Consider the following 25104-nt stretch of genomic DNA (forward strand, 5'->3'; position numbering starts at 1 on the left):
TTTCATTCCAAGGTAGACATTTACAAGTCATTCGGCTGGAGGATCTTTCCTAGCCTGATCTCTCAATACATTTCGCTCATTCTCCCTCTCTCTCTCTGATTCCTCCTCGCTCTCCTCTTCGTCTCGAGGAGCCAGGTCCACCATCCAAGAGAAGTCTTCCTCAGGATAATGCCTCCTGAGCTCAGCCAAAAGGTCACTGTGGGCATTCACATAAGCACCAACTTCCCTTGTCACAAGCTCTTCTTCTTTTACTCTGAGTTCTTCAGTGAGGCGGGCAATGTCAGCAGTTCGGAGTGCCCGAGCCTCTCCGAGTTCATGAGCTTTTTTGGCCAATTTATCCTCGTAGAACTTCATTCAACCTTCGAGTTCGGCAATATAATCATGGGCGGATGAAAGTTGAGCTTGGGCAGAGGATGCGTCCTTAACCGCTTTTAGAATTTCCTGCCTCAGAAGATGAGCCTTCTCCCTGATTATATGTTGGTTCACCAAGCTCTCTACGCTCAAACTCATTGTCTGGGCCAGGAGATCGTCAATGCTACCCGAGGTCAACCTATTCCGATCCTCCTGAAGGCATATGGTAGTGCTCAGGACTTTGGCCAAGCCTGGATTCTCCCAAACTGATCGGTTCTTCTCCAGGGAGTGAATGAGGACCTGGGCGCCACGGGAAAGGGTCCTCGTAGCAGGTTGGGAAGGTCCCCCTTCCGCACTTGCGGGAATTGGTAGAGGCAGTGGCCCTTCTTGCCCAGGGGGAGAAGGAGCTACTTCTACTTCCGGGACCGGCTGTCCCGAAGGTCGGGACGAATCTCTCAAAACTTCTTCTGAATCTCGCCTCAGCGTCTATAATACCATGGCGATCTTCATTTCCCGCACCTTTCTGGAGATCTCCCTCTTCCGCTTACGGCTCTCCTTGGAAGCCTCGCCGCCCACCATACCTGCACAAAGAGAAAGCCAGTGAGTTCGCTAAGGTTCAAAGATCAGAGATGGGGAAGGAACCAGGGCCGAGGTCAGAGAGCTGGAGCTCGCATCCTTCATCGAAGATCAGCCGCATCATCCAATGTCTCAGCTCGGCCATCACCGCATATAAGCAAGAGAACTTCTGGGTAGCCGCCAGATCCTTAAGTTCCATTACCATGGCACCCTCGTCCCTACTCAGGGCGATCCTCTTCGAAATCAAAGGGACCAGATATTGCCAGCTGCGGGGGAAACTCTCGAAACTATTCAGAATTTTGCTCCTCAACATGAAGAAGCGATTTTTCCAATTCTTCAGTGAGGAGGCGAGATCAGTAACAAGCCCACAGTGAGGTTTTGCTTAAAAGAACTAGTACTTGTCGTCCTTTTGACGAGTAAGCCTATGCAGCTCGGCAAACACCTTCTCTGTAGGATCGAGCTTCTTGGCCCAGCACAAGCCTCTGAAAGCCACCAGAATCCGCCATGAGTTCGGATGCACTTGGGCTACCGAGACTTGGTGAAATTTCAAGACGTCCTTGAAGAAGTCATTAAAGGGAAACCGAAGCCCGGCTTTTAATTGCTTTTCGTACACCATGATCGCATCATTTTCGTCGAAAAAGTGATCGGCTCTGAGATCGCCATGGCATTTGATAAGCTCGAAGGAGTCAGTCCGAAGGTTGTACTCTTGACTAATCGACTGCAAATTGGTTTCTTGGAGGATTGACGGCAGCTCATCCACGGGAAGATTTTCTCTCCCAGAGGAATGTGTTCGTCTTGATTGTGCCGCTTGACCATGGGCTAAAGCAGAGGTCGTAGGAGGCTCAGGTCGCCCACCCGACCAAATCACCTCGACTTCATCTGATGACCACGAGACATGGACGGAAGGGGGGCTCGCCGCTCTCTGACCCTCGGCGCCACTCATTTTCAAAGAAATAAAAAGCTTAAGTAAGAGAAGGATTAAAGTCCTTACCGGAGTGTGATCGATGTCGAAAAAACTCGATGAAATGAGAGAGAGTTGAAATTGTGAGCAGAATGCTGAAAATGGCATAGGGGAGCAACTGAGGGAATCTCCCCCTATTTATACCCGTGTGAGCATTTAATGCTCACAGAGCCCCAAGCGGTGCATCGGTAGGTGTAATTTGCCCGCTTTTCTGACGCGTTGCGGGAAGATTCTAAAAACAAAATAAATAAAATGAGAAGAGATCTGCTGGCCAAGATCATCGGATTAAGGTGGATGTTCAGAGTTACAGATCGGCTTAGGGTGATTCAGTTAGGAACCATATCGGATATGCACATTAGAGATCAGAAGATAACCAATGTAATAAATAAATGATAACTGTCAAATAAAATTTCATTTCATTTCCAAAAGGTCAGATTACATCAGTTGGGCGATCTCAAGAGATTGAATTACATCGTTAAGAACCTTTAAAGGTCAGATTACATCATTTGGGCGATCTCAAGAGATCGGATTACATCATTAAGAACCTTTAAAGGTCAGATTACATCATTTGGACGATCTCTAGAGATCGACATTACATCCTACCTAGTAGGGACCTATGTCAAAGCCTAGTCTCGTGGCTGAATCAAAAGATGTGTTTGATCAGAAAGCCAGCCATAGGCACCGGATAGATGTGCAGCTCAAAGGGAGTGACTATGACTCTCATGATGATGAGGAGTCATCGTCGATGTCATCGACCAGAATCGAGCTGCTGTCGGGATGCCCGATGTAGTGAGGAGCCAAATGAACTTCAAAAGGCAGTCACCGATGTTAAGAGGGAAATTAGCAGTCTTCTCATCCGAAATCGGTTCACCGATTATATCGGTAGATCGACCCGAGATCGGTGCAATTGATGTTTTCGATCTTGATCGGTAAATTAGTCCGGTTCTCTCACTGTCATCAGATGTAGTTATCATGATTTTTCGATCACCGGGGTCATAAATTTTCAGTCGGGGAGCAAAGAGAATAGTCGGAAAAAGATCAAAAGCGGTCACCATGGCCAGAATGTTACCGGAGAAACTAGAACAGAAGAAGAAAGAAATGGAAAGAGGAGGAATGGAATGTGGGAGAAATTCCCCGCTGAGGCATATGTATAAGGGGTCTGAGCATTTATTACTAGCGGAAATCGAAGCGAATGCATTGGTAACCGAAGGATTAAATGCTTTGACTGATTCTGGAATGGGAGAGATCGGGAGAGGGGCCCAGTATGAGAGATCGGAAAAGGGTCATAATAGAGAGATCGGAAGGAATGGGAGATCGGAAAGCAAGGAGAGGATGAGACAATTTTCGATAACCCTCTTCATAATCAGAGCTGAGGTAGTTAAAGCGTTGCAGGCAAGATCAAATCTTCACCGCACGCTTCATTTGCAGAATCGCCCACAATACTGATAGACGCCGGGACAGTTATGACAGTCCTGTGCTTCTGAATCTCCACCGTTGATCTTACTCGTAAGGACAAACTCGGAGCTCTTGGATCAAAAGGGAGACAACAGAACTGGCGCCTTTTGTTTCCGGCCTTCGGATCCATCTTGACAGGAAGACCCTGAACCATTGGATTGGAAAAGAGAAATGACAAATATTCTGAATAGGATCTCAACCGTCCATTTTGATTCCCTTTAATTCTTAGACATCAGATTATGTCCTTCTAAATCCAAACCTTCCATCTTCCCAGAAGAGATCCTGACCCTTCATTAGGAGCACCCGTTCCCTATAAATACATGTATGCAATACTGTTGAGGGACGGACGAAAAGGGTGGTGATTATAGTGGAAAGGCTCTAAAACTTGATTCAGTCTTGCTACTTTGCTATTTTAAGCTTTCAAAAATAGAAAAACTTCAGAAATCAGTTTTCTAAAGTATTTCCATTGAAGGAGTGTTGGATGCTGAAACTCTTCATTTTTAGTTTGTTCACTACTCTGCGATACCATTTCTCAGTTTCAGTTTCGTCTCCATCATCTTAATATCGACATTTTATTCTCCGAGCTTAATCTCATTCCAACCCGGTTACTGTCACTTTGGCTCAACTGCATTCTAACTTAGTATTTGTTATTTCAAAGCAAGCATTAGTCCCCAGACTATTAGCTTGCAGCTCTACAATATTCATGGCTCCACAGTTAGTTAAATAGACTCAATCCCCCACAGGTAAGTGTCTAGACCGTTACATTACCAAATGCTCGCTTTTTATTTTCTTTGTTTTCATGCTCGTAATTTTCATTATGTTCAGTTATGCTAAAGAGCCCCACGTAGATAGTTATTCTCTTGAGTTTACCTTTTTATTCATCAGTTAATGTTAGTTATTTGTTCTTAGCCTTTATTACCTTCAAATATAGGTGTCCTGGTTACGGGTAACGTGTAGGTAGTTTAATAAAATGTTAGTAGCTGTATCTTAACACGAGAGTTTCTTTAAACAAATACAAATAATAAAAGTTCGGATAATAAATCGGAGGAAAAAGTTATGAAGTCAAACTACTAAACAAGCTCAGGAGATAACCTGGCATAGTGGGGATCGAGGTAAGATAGGATCCCAGACTAGTAAAAGAAAGAGATCGGACATTGCCTGCAAAAGAGTATCGATAAGGCGATCACAAAGTAGATCGGCAAAAACTCAGTCTGGTACCCCCTTCCTAATTATAAGGCACCAATGGGTTAAGAGAAGCCATCGCTAATCTAAGGGTCTTACGATATACGATCGTAATAAATATTTTAAGAGGTTGGGGGAGAGTTCTTACCCGATCCTCATTCAAACAAAAACACAGGAGATTGGAGGAGAGTTCTTATCCGAGATCCTTCATTAAAAACCTAAATTAAATACTTAAAGAGATCAGAGGAGAGTTCTTATCCGATTCTCAACCAAATTTTAATAAATGTGGAGATCGGAGGAGAGTTCTTATCCGAGATTCCTCATGCTAAACTCTGAATTAAATACTTAAAGAGATCGGAGGAGAGTTCTTATTCGAGATCCTTCATTAAAAACTTTAAACCAAATATTCTAAGAGGTCAAGGGAGAGTTCTTACCTGATCCTCATTCAAGCAAAACATGGAGATCGGAGGAGAGTTCTTATCCGAGATCCTTCATCAAATTTTAAATCATACACTTTAAGAGATCGGGGGAGAGTTCTTACCTGATTCTCACCTAAACTAAAACGGGGAAATCGGAGGAGAGTTCTTATCCGAAATCTCCCACTCAAAATTCCTAATAAACATGTCTAGAGATCGGGAGAAGTTCCGTCCCGAGCTCTCTCCGCGAAGTTCAAAATAAACAAAACTCCAATACACGAGGCAACTTTATCCGAACACCTATTCACTAAAGGGCCATCTCACGAACTTGTGTTTCTAGGCAACCCAAAATAAGTGAAATGTCAAACATTCCTTTATTTTGCACAAAGGATTAACATTATCATCCCAATCCCCTTAATACCCTTTTAATTCATGAAAGAGCATAAGATTAAATCTGTTTACCCTCATTGAGGGACGAGGCGGGGTGCCTAACACCTTCCCCGCCCGTACATGGACCCCGAACCTAGAATCTCTATTTTCGAAGTGGTTTCTTTTAATTTATTTTCACAAAAGGTTTTCTTTAATTTCCCTTAAAATTAAAGTGGCGACTCCTCACTCTTCCCACTTCGGTGAGTGTTCGTCCAGGCGACCGCAAAATACCTTGTGACATATACACTTAACAGATTACCTTTTGACCAAACCAAGCCTCATTCTCCATTTGAACTATTATTTCGTAGCCCTCCAAATTATAACGATATGCGCATTTTTGGTAGTCTCTGCTACCCATGGCTCAAGCCCTATGCTCCTCATAAGTTGGCACCTCGCTCTACCAAATGTGTCTTTTTTGGTTATAGTAAGGTTCATAAAGGGTATTGCTGTTTAAATTTATCTACTAAAAAAATTCTTGTCTCACGCCATGTTATTTTCCATGAACAGATTTTTCCATTCAAAAGTGTTGATGATGCTAGTGCCAATAAATCAACTACGTCCACTACTGCTCCATATGCACCTCTTCCACCTTTTTTGTTGACGCCACAACCTGTAACTGTATCACTATCTCCTCAAGATGGTATACTTGGTCCTCCACCAGCTCACTTATCTCTACAGCCCATAGATGCAGTATCCACTGCAACTCCAATGACACATAATCCCTTGGCCCACCCTCAGCATAGTCACATCACACCATGTGCATCCACTCTCCCACATAGCCAACCTACTTCCACTCAACCTCATAATACTTCCATATATGCTGATACTCAAAGCCCACACTCACCTAGTCATCTCCACTCACCTCATCAACAAGGTCTCACCAACTCCCATAATCAACCATCTGTTCCACTTAAAACTCATCCAATGGTGACACGATCTCAAACAGGGAATCTTAAACCAAATATCTTTGCCACTACTATAGTTGCCCAAGCTGTTCCTACATGCTATTCCCAGGCTATGAAATCTGAATAATGGCGTGATGCAATGCAGTCTGAAATAAATACTCTAATTCAAACGGGTAGGTGGGAATTGGTACCACGAGAAGATGCCCAGAATATTATTGGTTGCAAATGGGTCTTCCGCATCAAACATAAACCAGATGGATCCATTGAAAAGTACAAAGCTCGATTAGTTGCTAAGGGCTACCATCAAAAGCCAAGCATTGACTTCTTTGAGACTTTTTCTCCAGTGGTAAAGCCTACTACTATTAGAATTATTTTGTCATATGCAGTTACACAGGGGTGGAATATCAAACAATTAGATGTTTCAAATGCTTTCTTACATGGCAAACTTGATGACCTGGTCTTTATGGATCAACCTCCTAGTTTTACTGATCTCGATAAACCAAATCATGTATGTCAGTTACATCATTCTCTGTATGGCCTTCGTCAAGCTCCACGTCAATGGTACAAGTGCTTGTATAATGCGCTTCTTAAAAATGGTTTTAAGTCATCTGCTGTAGATACATCCTTATTTTCTTATACGAATGGTGGGACACAAGCTTTTTGTCTTATTTATGTGGATGATATCATCCTAACTGGGAGTGATAATACTCATTTACAACACCTTGCTGCATCTCTGCAACTAGAGTTTCAATTAAAAGATTTGGGTTCATTAGATTATTTCTTGGGTATTGAAGCTCATCATACAAAAATGGGTTTATTACTTACACAGACAAAGTACATTGAGGATTTGTTACCCAAAGCCAATATGACCACATGCAAAAGCTTATCTACACCAGCCACACCGAATGAGAAATTACAAGCAACTGGTGTTGAATCTGCACCTGATATCACTCTCTACCGCACCATAGTTGGTGCTTTGCAATATTTGAATATCACCAGACCCGACATTGCCTTCTCGATTCACAAAGCTTCTCAATTTGTTCATTCTCCCAAACTGCAGCATTGGGTTGCAGTAAAACGTATTTTATGTTATTTGAAGGGCACACAATGGTATGGGCTGCTCCTTACTCCTTCTTCTAATCTTGATATTCATGCGCATAGTGATGCGAATTGGGCATCCAATCTAGATGATAGAAAATCAATAAGTGGTTGTGATATTCATGCGGAGTAATCTAATTTCATGGTAGTCTAAAAAACAACCTACGGCAGCGCGTTCATCTACCGAAGCAGAATATCGCTCTATTGGTGCTGCAACTACTGAATTAACTTGGATTCAAACTCTGCTTCGTGAGTTTTCTATTTTATCTCCTCAAATTCCTACTCTGTGGTGTGATAATGTATGTGCCACCTACCTCACAGCTAATCCCATCTTCCATTCCCGACTGAAAACACATTGAAGTGGACTATCATTTTGTGCGAGACAAGGTGGCCAATAAAGACCTGCAAGTTCGCTACATATCTTCTAAGGATCAAGTTGCAGATGTGCTAACCAAGCCTCTTCCAAGCAGTAGACATGCTGATTTGCAGATGAGACTCACAATTCTAACCTCACCTGGTTAGATTTGCAGGGCGGTGATAGAGTATATCTCGTGTAGATAATCATATATTTATCTTCATTTATTTATCCTCATGTATTTATCCTTGTAACAAACTCTAACTGTGTAACAAATAAATGAGGTTGGGTATAGGTTTGCCACCTCCAGAGTCCGTGTATATATATTATCATTTAACAACAGTAAATGATAAGGTTGATCTATACTTTACAGTATGTACTTGATTTTGTGTTTAGCTCGCGTTCAAATATTATAGCTCCCAGAAAATGTTTTGCAGCTGGTAGCAGCTACTGTGAGTCTACTCTTAATGGATATATTTGCAAGACGAACTCTCCTGATGGTTAGAATGTCTTCTTCTTCTTCTTCTTCTTCTTCCATGTGTAATATTTTACGTATTTAAATAGAGAGGTGATGGTGAATATAAACTTGTAGGTTTCTTCTGGAGGAACATGCTTGTTCTTGAGCCTAGTTGGATTATCATTCTTATTGAAGGTTTAACCAAATTAAGATATACGTCTTCCCATTATTTTGCATGTGGTTTTGATCGGCATTTTCCTGAATCACAAACATTTCTTCTCTCTCTCTCTCTCTCTCTATCTCTCTCTCTCCAGGAACATGGATATTTGAAGGACCTCACTCCATTTATGGCATTTGCTGGCTTATTGGTAACTCAAATTGTTGTTTGATAAAACTGAAAATTAAAACTTAAAATATTATCAAATAAATCTTAAAAAAAAGAAATACTATTTCAAGTGTTATAATTGTGTTATGACATTACAATCTCGATTGATCTTTCTGCGAGCGTGGTTATCTCATGACTTTTGGAGTAGGCATATCAATAATACCATGGGTGATCATGTCAGAGGTATGTAATTTTCTTGATGTCACTCTACTTTTTTTTTTAATCAATTAACTCGAGAAATGGATGATTTGAACCTTAAATTGAGAGATAAATTTTTACTTCAGATATTTCCTGTAAGTGTCAAGGCCTCAGCTGGAAGCCTAGTTACCTTAACCAATTGGTCCTGCTCCTGGCTTGTGTCTTACACATTCAACTTTATGATGGAATGGAGCTCTGCAGGTCTCTCTCTCTCACCTTAATGTTTTGCTATAGTTGGAGAACATTACGATTAAATTTATATATGCCCTGCAGGCACATTTTTCATCTTTGCGACTATGTGTGGTTTCACTGTTTTATTTGTTTGGAAGTTGGTGCCAGAGACCAAAGGACGAACATTGGAAGAAATTCAAGCAAAAATGGTTTTTAATCCACAAGACATATGATGAGTTATTATTATTATTTTTTTAATGTAATTGTAAATTATTTTATCTTTTTAAAATGAAGTAAAGAGTAAGTGTCAGATGAAAGATCGCTACTTATTAATATGATGAAATTTATGAAAGAGAAAAATTACCTTTTATTATGTATCATAAAATTATTATGTAATCCATTGAATTATGTTAGGTAGCATTAGTTAACAGCTTAAAAAGTGCAGACGTGCTAATATATTTTTGACTTCTAGTTAAACAACTATGGGAAATCGAATATACTAAATGCAATTTATTAAAACCTCATAATAAATTAGAATGAACTTGTATTGATTGCTTGATATTTTATTGCAAGGCTAAAAGAAATTAAATATAAGGTTTGGAAAATTAAGCACAAATAAATAAATGATAAAAAATTGCTGGAGTCTGTTGAGTTGTTATTGTTCGATTGATTAGGAATATTCCCATAGCAAGCACTAAACAATTTATAGCTACATCCACTGTTAGAGATTTGGATAGCTCAAAACGTCTGGGGAGAATTCTTTCTTGATGAGCCTTGTGAAAGGAATGGATTTATATTTATATGTATCTCACTAATCCCATATTTTTTAAATGTGAGAATTCTACACTTGTATATTCTCAACGCTCACATTCTCTATGTCCAATAGTTACCATCTATTACTTGCACTTCCTATTAACTTCTCTTGTGGTTTAATAACTTCCCCCTATGGTAAATAACTTCCAATTACTTTCTAACTTCCATAATTGATAATTATCAAAATAATAATTAATATTTAATATTTAGGCCTCATAATTAAATTAATATAATAAAATTAATTAAATTAAATTTAAAAAAATTAACTTAAAAATGATTAATTAGCTAAAATAATTATTTTTGAGCAAACATAACTTTAATAATAAAAAAATTTTAAAAAAGGCCATTACATTGTATTTTGCAAAGGCAAACAAAATCAATTCAATTTTGCATTAAATTGAAGATAAATTATTTATGTCAAAGTTAGAAAATTTTTTTTTTTTTTATAATACAATTCCAAAATTTGAATTTACTATATCAGAAAAAAAAATCTAAAAATTTGAACCCGACAATTTGATGTCAAGGGTGTGCAAATTCCATGAAACCAAGACTTACCGGCCACTCACACCAAACTAACATTAAACATATATAAATAAAATTTCTCTGAATTGAACTTTCACTAGCTGAATTACTCAATCTTTGAACTGCTGCTACTGTATTGATTCTGACCCATCATTATCATCAAAAACAGCAATATTGGGGCATGTTCTAACTAAACTAGCCGTGGTTTTCATTATAAACTCTCTTTCAAGAAATAAGAAATTATAGAGAGAGCAAACACGGAAGAAGAGCTCCTACCAGGGTCTACACTTGTTTTCCAAGTTGATCCAATCAGTGACTCGGTACCACCAAGTGAATCTTGGGCTTCTTCCGTTGTTGTTCTCAGTAGCATAGTCGCCCTTTGCGGTTCTTTTGCCACGGGATGTGCTGTAAGTGCTCTACAACCATTATATTTTCTTCATTTCTATGCTCCGCAGTCGGCTCATCTGCTCTTCTTTAGTGCAGTTTTGCGTTTGACTTGCGAGTTTTCAGTTCATTTAGGCCTGTAGAATAAACCTGGCCTTGTGCGCGCTGGTAAGAATTAGAATCGGACAGGTTTAAACTGGATTAAATCGATTAAATTTCGTGGTACGATAAATGAATCAGAATTGAACAATTCGGTTCCAAATTAAAATTGAATTTTTTTGATAATTAAAAAATTTAAAAAAAAAACTGTTGGATTTGATCAAAATTGGATGGAAATAGATTGAACCAAAATCTAAATCGAAATCTGAATAAAAATTGAAACCGAAATTTTAGGGTTTCTACAGGCTGATTCAGATTTATATCCCAAGGAATCAAAACCAGCACTTTCGGACTGTTTTCAAATCAAAATCTGGCCAGGTCTACTGTGGAATAGTGTCTCCGGGGCTGGAATGGGCCATAGGGGTTGTCAAAGCCTTAAGCCGCCCACCTTTTTGTCATAGATTCTGAGGACAAATCCATTGAAATGCTTGTCGGCGGTCGGCCTTTTACCTTAGCACCCTAAAAAAAACACAAACGCTAAAGAAAACGCCCTGCATATTCGTTTCCATCGGCTGCAACAGACCAGCTGGAGTGGAGGTATCATGCGGACCCAAGCCGAGCGAAGGCTAAAATTCGCAATACAATAGTTTGCATAGCAATAAACATGTTATACCTTAACTTCCCAAGAGATCAAACTAGTTTGTTTAATAATTAATAGTACTCTACGTAATCACAGAATATTCTTAGTGGGTAAACTTGTTAGGGTTGATTAGTTCACTCCTGGATTTCACCTTTTTAAAGAACTGGCAAAGCACAGCCCAGAAGCTGTCGCCCATTAAAGAATTAAATTGTACCCAATAACCATTTGATCACGAAATGAGCTAACTTTGACTAAGCTGATAGATTTAATTATTACTTTTTTTCAGGCAGGGCATTCATCACCTACTGAGGCTGGAATCATGGAAGACCCGGACATGTCTGTAGCATCAGTAAGCCCTAGTTTCCTTTTACGGCAATCATAAAACATTTCTGTTTTGGGCAAAATTTATTTATTGTTTTTGTTTTGCTAATCTTTTTAATGATAAATTTTCAATTTGCAGTACTCTGTTTTTGGTTCTGTAATTACAATTGGAGGAGTGATGGGTTCGATCGTAAATGGAAAGATGGCAGATCTCATTGGTCGAAGACTTGTAGGATCTTCTTTTACCCTTTAAACTATCTCTTGGCGCTGATAAAAATTTCTATTGCAAAATCAACTTTTCAATTTGTTAACCTTGTAATTTAATGTAGACTATGTGGGTATCAGAATTTTTCTGCATCACTGGTTGGTTTGCTGTAGCATTTGCACCGGTTTGTCTTTTTTTTTTTTTTTCTTTATCTTCCCCACAATTAGGCTTCATTTCAAAACTATGGAGTTGACTTAATTTGAAATGCTTATTAAAAGGTTGCTTGGTTGCCGGATCTTGGAAGACTTTCAATGGGAATTGGATTAGCGATTATATTTTATGTGGTAATAATAACATCTTCCTACTTGCTTTATGAATTTAACCCTTCAAATGTTTATGTGTGAACATATTTTGTGTAACATCGCTTCCTTTCTTCTTGAATGCAGGTAACAGTATATATTGCAGAAATAACACCTAAGAACGCTCGTGGAGGATTTATTGCTGCTAACCAGGTAATATACTACCACCATGACTTTAATTAAACCTTTAATTATATCCTATCAACTCGTTCTTCTTGCATTTATGTTTTGACAATTGTGCAGTTCATGCTATGCTGTGGCTTTTCACTAGTATATTTTATTGGAACTATTGTTTAATGGCGCACTTTCGCTCTAATTAGTAAAATCTTCTCACCCTCTATTTCCACTGATTTTTGTGTTGGAAAAGTATGAAGATTGCTAATTTTTTTTTTTCGGATTCTAAGGTGATGTTTCATGTGCATTGCATGTTGTGGGTGTATTCTTCATTCCAGAGTCTCCTAGATGGTTGGTAATCCCTTAAAATTTTGTCAAAATTCTTTGGTTGTGGTATATGAAACAGAAAGTCAAAATTTTTGCTGCTTTCATTGTTTCACTTGATCCTAGACGATTCAAACATTAGCATAGAGGACAGACGGAAAGTGTACTTTGCAAACTCCTTTACCCCCTTAATAGAATTATTGACGCAGAAATAATGTGGTGCACATTCATCATATTGGTTGGCTAAAGAGTACAACCATCTATAGGCTAAGGTTGGTCGAGAAAAACAATTGGAGCTCGCTCTCCAGTGCCTCAGAGGAAAGAATGTCAATATTCAACACAAAGCAGCATATATTAGAGTAAACTTCCTGGCTTTGGATGCCTTTTTCTTTCTTTCTTTATGTATAAATTGTTGGCAGTTGGCACAGAATAAGGACATAAGATTCACTTGCATTGTTGTACAGGATTATACAAAGACTTTTCAAGGACATTCAGAAGCTAGACTTTTAGACTTGTTCAAGGGAAGATATGCTCTTGCTCTCATTGTGAGTCTTAAAATAAAATTCTGAAGTTTGGCAAGTCTCCTCTTCATGAATGGTCTGATAATCCATGGATTATTTTAGGCTGTTGCCGAGCTATTGCTATTGCAACAATTTGGAGGGAACAATGCAATTGCATTTTATGCCAGCTCCTTTTGAAAAAATCTGGTAAAATTAAAGGCTTTATTTTATTCATCACGGTAGTTAACCATGCATAAAATTGAAGAACACTAAGATAAATGCCTGGTTGATGACAGATTTTTCAAGTAGTGTTGGGCTAATTTCGAAGGCCATTGTCCGGGTACTTGCTATTTTAACTATGAAGGAAGGATTCTGTTTTATGCATTTGACGTCATGCTAGACTTTCTTTTGCAGATTCCAGCTACTGCTGTTTCTGTACTATTAATAGATAGAGCTGGAAGGCAGCCACTTCTCTTGGTTAGAACACCTCAAAATTTGATTTCAAGTTTGCTATGCAGCTGATAAAACAATAGGTGTTGAGCCTACTTCAAATGTTTGCAGGCTTCTGCCTCTGGCATGTGCTTAAGCTGCTTCCTTATAAGACTAGCATTTTGCTTGCAGGTTTGACAACAAATCAAAATAGATACTTGGCACGATTTGATGCCTATAGATATAAGTCATTCTCTGAAAATCTTAATTCTCGTATGAGCAAGACTTCAACAAGTCAAATGAGACCACTTTCATTCTAGTGTACATTGGCATACTGGTAATGAAATATTTCCCTCTCTTTTTGAAGGAGCGGAAGCATGAAAAACACAAGTTTATACTATTGAATTCAAAAATTTTCACCTAGCGTCACATGCATCATGCAAGATTTATTTTTATCTATTTGATTTCAATGATAAATAACATATTAAAACTCTTTTAATATGTTTTTGGATCTGTATTTGCTATTTAAGATTTTAAAATTAATCAGATTAATTTTAGAACCCTAGATTAAATCAAGAACAAACACACTAACATCTTGATGCACTGCAGTGTATTTATGCCTTTCAGATGCGTCTTCAAGACACTAGCTGTTGTCCTTCTAGCTTGTCCACACCAAGAACATCTATGGCAGCCCTTGAACAGCTTCTAAAGCTTTTTCTATTATTTAGAAAATCAAGTTCTGCTTTTTAAGAGATTAAAGATGTAAACAGGACACTAGAAATAATTTCTAGTATTTTTAATTCAAGAGATTGTTTGTTAATCTCTTGGAAAGATGAGAGAAGAATCTGAAGAAGAGAGAAACATTCTTGGGTGGCGGGACCAAAGAAAGAGGCTGCTGGTTGTATTATTTTTTTTTTCATAACAACACCTATATAGCTAGGTCAACACATTAAACCCTTGCCACATGTCACCCTCTGATTGGTTCTAGGTTTAATTGACCCAATCACATTGTGTCAAGTGTCAAACCTATATTTAATCTTAATTTTAATCATCTTACATGATTAAAAAATATTTGGCAAGCTTATGTGTAATGCCATGTGTCACCATCTCATGGTGCCACATGTCACCCTGTGAAATGACCAAAATGCCCCTGTATCTTAATTTTAAGTTCTCAACCCAAAATAATTATTTCTCTTCTTCTAATCAATTTATATCAAATATAAATTAATAATTAATCTTTATTAATTAATTTCTCATTAATTAAATTCATATTTAAACACTTTAAATATAAATTTAACTTATACTATACATCCAATAATCTAGATTTGGTTTCAAGTCATGCTAGGGACTTTGCAATCTAATTGCAAACCAAACCTATTTAATTAATCAATTAAACTCTTTAATTAATTAATTAAATCATATTTAAATAGGTGATAACTTGTGTATGTGTGTGACTTACTAGGCTTATCACTAATTGGCAATGAGACATGATATCAACTCTTAAAATCATCAGAACTCTTTCTTATCATAAATGATTTCTCTAAATTATTTTATGCACCTCATAGACCATGGTTAACACCTAGCATAGCATGCCATGGCCACCCAATTAGTAATAAGGTTTACCTTAAATGAACCTATAATCATATGTTACCATGCACTAGAATCTCTCTGTTACAAAATCCCAACTCAAGCTGGAGTCATGGTTTATGTCAAACTTCATTTGCTATGAATATTATGTTCTCTTTTAATTCCAGTTCTTAATTAAAAAGATTTTCTCATCAGAAACTCTTTTTTGATTAAATCTATCTGTCCTGGCCAGGAACTTGAAACATCAAGAACAATTAAATGAACATAGGATTTTATCTCTATTTACTTAGAGGAATAGATTCCATCTTGATCAACACCTACCTCCATATATAACTAGTAGAAGCCAACATATGCCCATATACCCATACACAGTACAAGTAAGAAAGCAGTATCAAACTCAAACTACCTATATACAAGATAACTGTGCTATCTCAAGTCTAAAGATTATATGCACTAATATGATTTATGACAAAATATTAATAAGAGTAAACTCCATGTGCTTGTCATAAGTGTCACTGGTTCGGTCTACTTATCATGTATAAGTGTCTATCATGTTTGTGATATGGCATGAGACTCACCATTCCATCTTATTTATATCTCATATAAATAACTTGGGAACAAACATGAATACAATCTTTCTGGATAAATCATGTCCTTATTATGAAGTATCCTCGATTGTGAACCTATTTATGATACTTTGTACTAGAAATACTGTCACTCATATTCTTAACAACTTAAGAATAGAATTTCTAACAAAATATCAATTGACCTTTTCTATTACACATAAATATCTTATGTAAACGAAAAAGTGAAAACGCCTTTTATTAATACAAACATGTACAAGATACATGCTAAATGATATGCTCTAGGGCATACTACTAATAATCTCCCACTAGCACTAGAGCCATTCATTACAATATCTTAGACCCATCTTCTCAAGATGTCAGTCTAGCTGAGTCTGTGACATAGGCTTAGTGAATGAATCAGCTGGATTTTCAACTGATGCTATTTTCTGTATGGCTACATCGCCTCGTCCAACTATTTCTCCGATAATGTGGTAGTGCCTTTCTATGTGTTTGGATTTTTGGTGAAACCTGGGTTCCTTAGCCTGTATGACCGCTCCATTGTTGTCACAGTGTAGTGGAACTGCTGACTCAATGGAAGAAACTACTGTAAGTTTTGTCACGAATTTCTTTATCCAAACAGCTTCCTTTGCAAGATTCGATGCAAAGAATATACTCGATTTCGGTAGTGGAATCTGCAGTCATGCTCTGTTTGGAACTCTTCCAACTGACTGCACCTCCATTACAAATAAATATAAATCCAGAGTTAGACTTTCTATCATCGATATCTGATTGAAAATCAGAATCAGTATAACCATCCAATTGCAAGTCTTCACCTCCATAGATCAAGAATAAATTCTTAGTTCTTCTCAAGTACTTAAGGATATTCTGATACTATCCAGATGTTCCAAACTGGATTGGATTGATACCGCTAGTCAAACTAACGAGATATGCGATATCCGGCCTAGTACACAACATTGCATACATTAAACTTCCAATAGCCGAAGCATATGGAATCCTGGCCATCTTATCTCTTTCTTCAGGTGTCTTTGGAGACATCTCTTTAGAAAGGTGGATACCATGTCTCACTGGTAACAATCTTCTCTTGGAATCAAGCATGTTAAACCTCCTTAATACTATTTCCAAGTATAGACTTTGGGATAAACCAATTATTCTTTTCACTCTATCTCTATAGATGCGAATCCCAAGAATATAGGTTGCCTCCCCTAAGTCTTTCATGGAGAATGTATTTGACAACCATACCTTTACAGTTGTCAACATACCTGTGTCATTACCCATCAACAGTATATCATCTACATATAAGACAAGAAAGGTGATAGCACTGTCACTAACCTTCTTATATACACATGGCTCATCCTCATTTTTGATAAAACCAAAGGATTTAATGGCTTCATCAAAACGGATGTTCCAACTCCTCGAAGCTTGCTTCAACCCATAAATGGATCGCTTTAGCTTCCATACCTTGGAACCATCTTGGGATTCAAAACCCCTAGGTTGTTCCATGAAAATGTTTTCTTCAATGTATCCATTGAGAAAAGCTGTTTTGACATCCATCTACCAAATCTCATAATCATAGTATGCAGCTATTGCTAATAGAATCCTAATTGATTTAAGCATGGCAACAGGCGAGAAAGTCTCCTCATAGTCGATTCCTTGCCTTTGGCGAAACCCTTTTGCTACTAGCCTTGCCTTATAGGTCTCTACCTTTCCATCAGAATCAATTTTCTTCTTGAAAACTCATTTGTTCCCTGCAGGTACAATACCTTCAGGTGAGTCAACAAGATCCCAAACTTAATTCTTATACATGGAATCAATTTCGAATTTCATAGCATCAATCCATTTTGAAGAGTCTATATCTGATATAGCTTCTTTATAGGTAAGTAGATCATCTCCATGATCTACTTCTTCATGAGTAGACAACTCTTGTTCTTCTTCATGAAGGAAACCATATCTCACTGGTGGGTGAGATACCCTGGTTGTTCTACGAGGAACAGCTGTAGATGTTTCATCAACGGATGTAAGCTGACTAGATTGATCTATATCCATCTGTTGGTTGATCAGAATTCTCCAATTCCAACTCTATTTGCCTTCCTTTGCCTCCTTCTTGAACAAACTGTTATTCAAGAAATGTGGCATCTCTACTCACCACAACCTTTTGTGATGTATGCAAATAAAAATAATATCCAAAACTATTTTTTGGATATCCAACAAATCGATCCTTTTTCTGATCTGGTTTCTAATTTATCAGTGTTCAGCTTTTTGATATAAGCTGGACAACCCCAAATCTTAACATGCTTAAGACTTGGTTTTCTTCCATGCCATATCTCATAAGGTGTGGAAGAAACTGATTTTGATGGAATCCTATTCAGAATATACAAAGCTAATTCTAATGCAAATCCCCAAAAGGATATTGGCATATCAGTATAGCTCATCATACTACGTACCATATCCAATAGGGTACGATTTCTCCTTTCAGATACACCATTCAGCTGTGGCATTCCTAGAGGAGTCAGCTGGGAAACAATGCTGTGCTCTCTCAAGTATTCATCAAATTCAGTACTCAAATATTTACCCCCACGATCTGATCGAAGAGCTTTAATACTCTTTCCTATTTGATTTTCTACTTCAGATTTAAATTCTTTGAACTTTTCAAAAGATTCATGTTTGTATTTCATCAAATACAAATACCCAAACCTTGATTTATCATCAGTAAAGGTAATAAAGTAATGAAAACTGCCTCTAGCTATTTCCTTAAATGGACCACATACATCACTATGTATTAGCTCCAAAATATTTTCAGTCCTTAGTCCTTGTCCAACAAAGGGTGATCTAGTCATTTTGCCCTGAAGGTAAGATTCACAAGTTGGAGTAGACTCAGAGCCCAATGAGGATAAAATCCCCATTTTCTCCAATTTTGCAATCCTATCTTCTGCAATAGGACATAACCTTAAGTGCCAAATATATTTTGAATTTGAGTTGGTTTTCACCATGGCATTGCATTCATTTAGATCACTTGCATTCATTTTGTGTTTGTCATTATTATCCAAATAATAAAGACCATTATTCATATAACCCGAACCAACATATTTATTTCCAAAATAAATATTGCAAACATCATCTGTGAACTGAAATTCATAGCCATTTCTAGTCAAACTAGATATAGAAATGATGTTCTTAAAAGCATCAGGTACATATAAAATATTATCCAAACACAAAACATGTCCAAACATGTAAAAAGATTTAGATCCTATGGCTAAAGCTTCAACAGTTGAGCCATTGCCAATTCGGACTCTAACATCTTGAGAACGCAAGCTGCTACTATTTGCTAGTTCCTGCATATCATTAGAACGCAAGCTTCAACAGTATCTAAAACCCAAGCTGTAGATGAACTATGAGTATCATCATAATCTAAATAACAAGATATGGACATATCTTCCGAAGGTGTATCCTTCTTGTCTTTTAGAGAAGCAAGATACTCTGGGCAGTTTCTTTTCCAGTGCCCATCCTTCTGGCAGTGGAAACACTTTTCTTTGCCTCCATCAGCTTTAGTCTTCCCTTTCTGTTTAGCTATTTTCTTAGAAGGACCAGAAATCTGAGGTTTCTTTTTCTTATTGTCATTCTTCTTATTGGACTTTCCATCAGAAGAAGATGCAATCAAAGCTACCTATTTTTCTTTATTGTCCGGTATATTCTTTTGGGCAATAACCAGCATGTTGAGTAAACTAGCCAATGTGCATTCCTGTTTAGTCATATGGAAATTTGTCACAAAATTCCCAAGAGACTCAGCAAGGGACTGAAGGATCAAATCTGTCTGTAGTTGGAAATCCATGTTGAAGTTAAGATGTTCCAACTGCTCAATCAACCGAATCATCTTGTGGACATGATCTCCAACATTCTATCCCTCAGACATCCTCATGCGGAATAGCTGTCTAGATATCTCATACCTAGCATTCCTGCTGTGCTCACCATATAACTCTTGTAGGTGAAGGAGGATCTCACTCGCACTCTGCATGTTCTCGTGCTGCTTCTGTAACTCATTACTCATGGAAGCAAGCATGTAACACTTAGCTCTCAAATCATGCTCCTTCCACTTATCCAAAGTTTCATGTTCCTCAGGAATGGCCTCTGGAGGTAAGGGACCAGGAACATTTGAGTCTAGAACATATCCTATATGTTTAAGATTCAGGACAAGTTTTAAATTTCTTAGCCAATCAGAGAGATTAGGTCCTGTCAACTTATTGCGATTAAGTTTGCTTGCAAGGATATTGGATGGTGGTGGTTGTTCTGTGCTCATTATTATCAGAAAATTAACTTCAGAAAATAACCAGATTAATTAGTAAATGTATCAAGTAATTAACCAAAATGATTATGGTCTTTTAATCAAATTGGTCCTCCCACTAACTTAGCGAATCCTACACTTTCAAAGTAGAAAACGGAAATCCTAGTTGGATGGATTTCTAGTAGGTGATTGAATTCTTATAATTCTATTGATCATCCTCAGGTACATCCGTTATTGAAATTACAATAAACTATAAGTGAGCAACTCCTTGTCCATCACATCTCATGTGAGGTTCAATCCTTTACCTAGCCCTTAATGTTCAAAATCTCAGGTACATCCATTATTGACTTATATTGCATTAGTTAAGTTGATCCCATTGAGCCAGTAATTATGCAAATAATTTTAATGTCCTTAGGTACATCCAATATTGGCCACCAAACCATTTACATATTTACAACATCTCATGCTTAACAATTATTCTTAATAAAATCTCTTAAATTAATTGCATCTTATGCGACTATTTAAAATTTCTTAAAATAATTGCCCCAATGGAGGGCCCATGTTATAATTACTTTAATTATAGCATTTCCAACTTAATCATTTGTTTGGAAGATTTTATGGTCATCCTAATTACTATTAAGGTCTCACTTTACACATTATCCATTTAGCATGCATATATCATATAATTGCATACATTCCCATACATCTCATGCATTCATGGATAAGCAGTAAATATGGTATGATCATGGACTTTCTAAGGGATTCAATTCTGAGCCACCAAGAATTGAATCAGGACATTCCTAGGTGCATTTCATTCATTCATTTTACAAGAGTTGCCGAAAGAGTACATAATCAACACTTGATCTTGAATTTCTCCCACTGGTCCCACCAATACTCTTGACCTCCTTGAACTTCTTGCAATCCAATTACATATTAATCATTGGCATACCAAGACGAATTTATAAGAACTTAAATAAATGAAATTACAACCTAAAAATTATTACAAACTTAATAATACATGCCCAAAATAAATTTAAAAAAATTAATTAATTTACAATCTCAAAGAAACATAAAAGAAATAAATTCAATCACATTGGTCTTTTATAGTCTATGATCATCCATCATGCATATCATTATTTAATAATTAAATTAAACATACATACTTGAATATCTCATATTCAACTTAAAAATCCAGATTTGAATATGATTCAAATAAATTTAAAAATTCAGATTTGAATCTCATTCAAATAAATTTAAAAATTCAGATTTGAATCACATTCAAACAACCTTAAAAATTCAGATTTGAATCACATTCAAACAATTTTTAAAAAATCATATTTGAATCACATTCAAACAATTTTTAAAAATTCAGATCTGAATATTATTCAAACAACTTTAAAAAATCATATTTAAATATGATTCAAACAACTTTAAAAATTCAAATTTGAATCACATTTAAACAACTTTTAAAATTCATATTTGAACCACATTCAAACAATTTTTAAAATTCTGATTTGAATCAAAATTTAATTTTGTGATTGAAATTCTAATTAAACAATTTAATTAGACATAGGATGAGCTTTTAGATCATACAACAATTGCAAATTAAAAAGTCAAACCTTGAGCCACCCATGAAGCCACAAACATTGCGCACCATGAAGGTGTTCTCTTGCATGCCGCCACACATCCATTGCAACCAGCAATGGATAAATCATCTCATGATCAAAACACACAATTAAATCATATAATCAATAATCTAAATGGCAAATATAGTGGCTCTGATACCAATTGAAGGAGCGGAAGTGTGAAAAACACAAGTTTATACCATTGAATTCAAAAATTTTCACCTAGGGTCACATGCATCATGCAAGATTTATTTTTATCTATTTGATTTCAATGATAAACAACATATTAAAACTCTTTTAATATGTTTTTGGATCTGTATTTGTCATTTAAGATTTTAAAATTAATCAGATTAATTTTAGAACCCTATATTAAATCAAGAACAAACACACTAACCTCTTAATGCACTGCAATGTATTTATGCCTTTCAGATGCGTCTTCAAGATACTAGATGTTGTCCCTTTAGCTTGTCCACACCAAGAACACCTATGGCAGCTCTTGAACAGCTTCTAAAGCTTTTTCTATTATTTAGAAAATTAAGTTCTGCCTTTTAAGAGATTAAAGATGTAAACAGGACAATAGAAACAATTTCTAGTATTTTTAATTCAAGAGATTGTTTGTTAATCTCTTGGAAAGATGAGAGAAGAAGATGAAGAAGAGAGAAACATTCTTGGGTGGCGGCACCAAAGAAAGAGGCTGCTGGTTGTATTATTTCTTTTTCATAACAACACTTATATAGCTAGGTTAACACATTAAACTCCACATTAAACTCTTGCCACATGTCACCCTCTGATTGGTTCTAGGTTTAATTGACCCAATCACATTGTGCCAAGTGTCAAACCTATATTTAATCTTAATTTTAATCATCTTACATAATTAAAAGACATTTGGCAAGCTTATGTGTAATGCCATGTGTCACCATCTCATGGTGCCACATGTCACCCTGTGAAATGACCAAAATGCCCATGTGTCTTAATTTTGAGTTCTCAACCCAAAATAATTATTTCTCTTCTTCTAATCAATTTATATCAAATATAAATTAATAATTAATCTTTATTAATTAATTTCTCATTAATTAAATTCATATTTAAACACTTCAAATATAAATTTAACTTATACTATACATCCAATAATAGATTTGGTTTCAAGTCATGCTAGGAGCTTTGCAATCTAATTGCAAACCAAACCTATTTAATTAATCAATTAAACTCTTTAATTAATTAATTAAATCATATTTAAATAGGTGATAATTTGTGTATGTGTGTGACTTACTAGGCTCATCACTAATTGGCAATGAGACATGATATCAACTCTTAAAATCATCAGAACTCTTTCTTACCATAAATGATTTCTCTAAATCATTTTATGCACCTCATAGACCATGGTTAACACCTAGCATAGCATGCCATGACCACCCAATTAGTAAATAAGGTTTACCTTAAATGAACCTATAATCATATGTTACCATGCACTAGAATCTCTCTGTTACAAAATCTCAACTCAAGCTGGAGTCATGGTTTATGTCAAACTCCATTTGCTATGAATATTATGTTCTCTTTTAATTCCAGTTCTTGATTAAAAAGATTTTCTCATCAGAAACTCTTTTCTGATTAAATCTATCTGTCCTGGCCAGGAACTTGAAACATCAAGAACAATTAAATAAACATAGGATTTTATCTCTATTTACTTAGAGGAATAGATTCCATCTTGATAAACACCTACCTCCATATATAACTAGTAGGAGCCAACATATGCCCATATACCCATACACAGTACAAGTATGAAAGCAGTATCAAACTCAAACTACCTATATACAAGATAGCTGTGCTATCTCAGGTCTAAAGATTATATGCACTGATATGATTTATGACAAAATATTGACAAGAGTAAACTCCATGTGCTTGTCATAAGTGTCACTGGTTCGGTCTACTTATCATGTATAAGTGTCTATCATGTTTGTGATATGGCATGAGACTCACCATTCCATCTTATTTATATATCATATAAATAGCTTGGGAACAAACATGAATATAATCTTTTTAGATAAGTCATGTCCTCATTATGAAGTATCCTCGATTGTGAACCTATTTATGATACTTTGTACTAGAAATACTGTTACTCATATTCTTAACAACTTAAGAATAGAATTTCTAACAAAATATCAATGAACCTTTTCTATTACACATAAATATCTTATGTAAACGGAAAAGTGGAAACGCCTTTTATTAATAAAAACATGTACAAGATACATACTAAATGATATTCTCTAGGGCATACTACTAACACTTTTATCTCTCCTGTTTTTTTGTAATTTTTTATAATTTAATAATGCTTATTAGAGAGGATCTAAGGGTTTTGATATACTCAATTGTGAGCTAATCTTGGGTAACATTTAAAATCATGATGCACTTCAAGTGTTCAATCCCCAATCAAGGTCACTATCAAGAAAATATATTAAAATCTACCATCTGATAATTTTTTAAAAGGATTTACTTTGAGCTGAACTTAAATGTATTCATTTAACATGCCAATTAATTTTGCATTTGTTAATAGGGATTTAGCACAACTTACTCATTAGGCATGGCTGGGATACCATGGGTTATAATGTCAGAGGTATAACTTCATCAGGCCTAAACTCTACACATATGTGAATTGATAGTGTGAAAAATAACAAAAAAGCTTTATATTCGGTTTAAAATTTTCATTCAGATATTTCCCATTAACATCAATAGAACTGCTGTAAGTGTTATGACTCTAATCAATTGGACAAGCGCTTGGATTGTTTCATTTGCTTTCAACTTTATAATGGAATGGAGCTTTGCAGGTACTTGATTTTCTCCTACCATTTCTCTTTTAACTAATGCTCTCTCTTTGATACTTACAGATGTTGTGGTTTGGTGTTTTGTCTTAGGAACATTTTTCATATTCTCGAGCATTTACGCTTCGACTATAATGTTCATTGCCAAGGTAGTGCTAGAGACCAAGGGGAAAATGTTGGAAGAATTACAAGCATCAATTACTCACTTCCTGTAATAAGTAAAACACACAAAACTGTAATAAAATTTATGAGTTCAACTGTATCGTCGATAGTATATTTTTTTATGAATGTTATATTGTTCTTGATTTCTAATATGGAAAGATGCAGTATGGATGTTAATGTCGTTTTCAGTTGACCTTGTGTCAATCCTTTTCCACATTATACGCTAGTGAAATCAAAGCAGGAATTTTCACCCTCATTAAGATAGTTAACACTCGTGGTAGTGGTGGCAATCAACCTCATGATGGTGATTAGGGGTTGCACGCTGTTTATCGAGCAATCAAAGAGAAGACAGACACTATAAAGCAATTAAATATGGATATAGACTATCAATTTCAAGAGATT

General features: G+C 36.3%; 1 protein-coding gene and 1 pseudogene across 2 annotated transcripts in view; both read left to right on the forward strand.

The window, feature by feature from the left end:
• The window catches only part of LOC110671452 (sugar transporter ERD6-like 5), a 32385-nt gene extending 23078 nt beyond the window's left edge, over positions 1-9307 (forward strand). The window contains exons 13-18 of one of the 2 annotated variants that reach the window (XM_058146808.1): positions 8166-8228; positions 8321-8380; positions 8500-8553; positions 8691-8753; positions 8855-8969; positions 9042-9307. In XM_058146808.1, the coding sequence (XP_058002791.1) occupies positions 8166-8228; positions 8321-8380; positions 8500-8553; positions 8691-8753; positions 8855-8969; positions 9042-9172 (486 nt within the window). In that variant the 3' untranslated portion in view covers positions 9173-9307. Of the gene's footprint in view, positions 1-5877; positions 7916-8165; positions 8229-8320; positions 8381-8499; positions 8554-8690; positions 8754-8854; positions 8970-9041 lie in introns of those variants that run through there. The other variant, XM_058146807.1, reaches the window with a different exon arrangement.
• Positions 9308-11240: 1933 nt separating this feature from the next.
• Positions 11241-24879, forward strand: LOC110671443 (sugar transporter ERD6-like 5; annotated as a pseudogene).
• Positions 24880-25104: the final 225 nt, after the last annotated feature.

This window comes from Hevea brasiliensis, chromosome 5, assembly GCF_030052815.1.
Source record: "Hevea brasiliensis isolate MT/VB/25A 57/8 chromosome 5, ASM3005281v1, whole genome shotgun sequence".
NCBI lineage: Eukaryota > Viridiplantae > Streptophyta > Magnoliopsida > Malpighiales > Euphorbiaceae > Hevea > Hevea brasiliensis.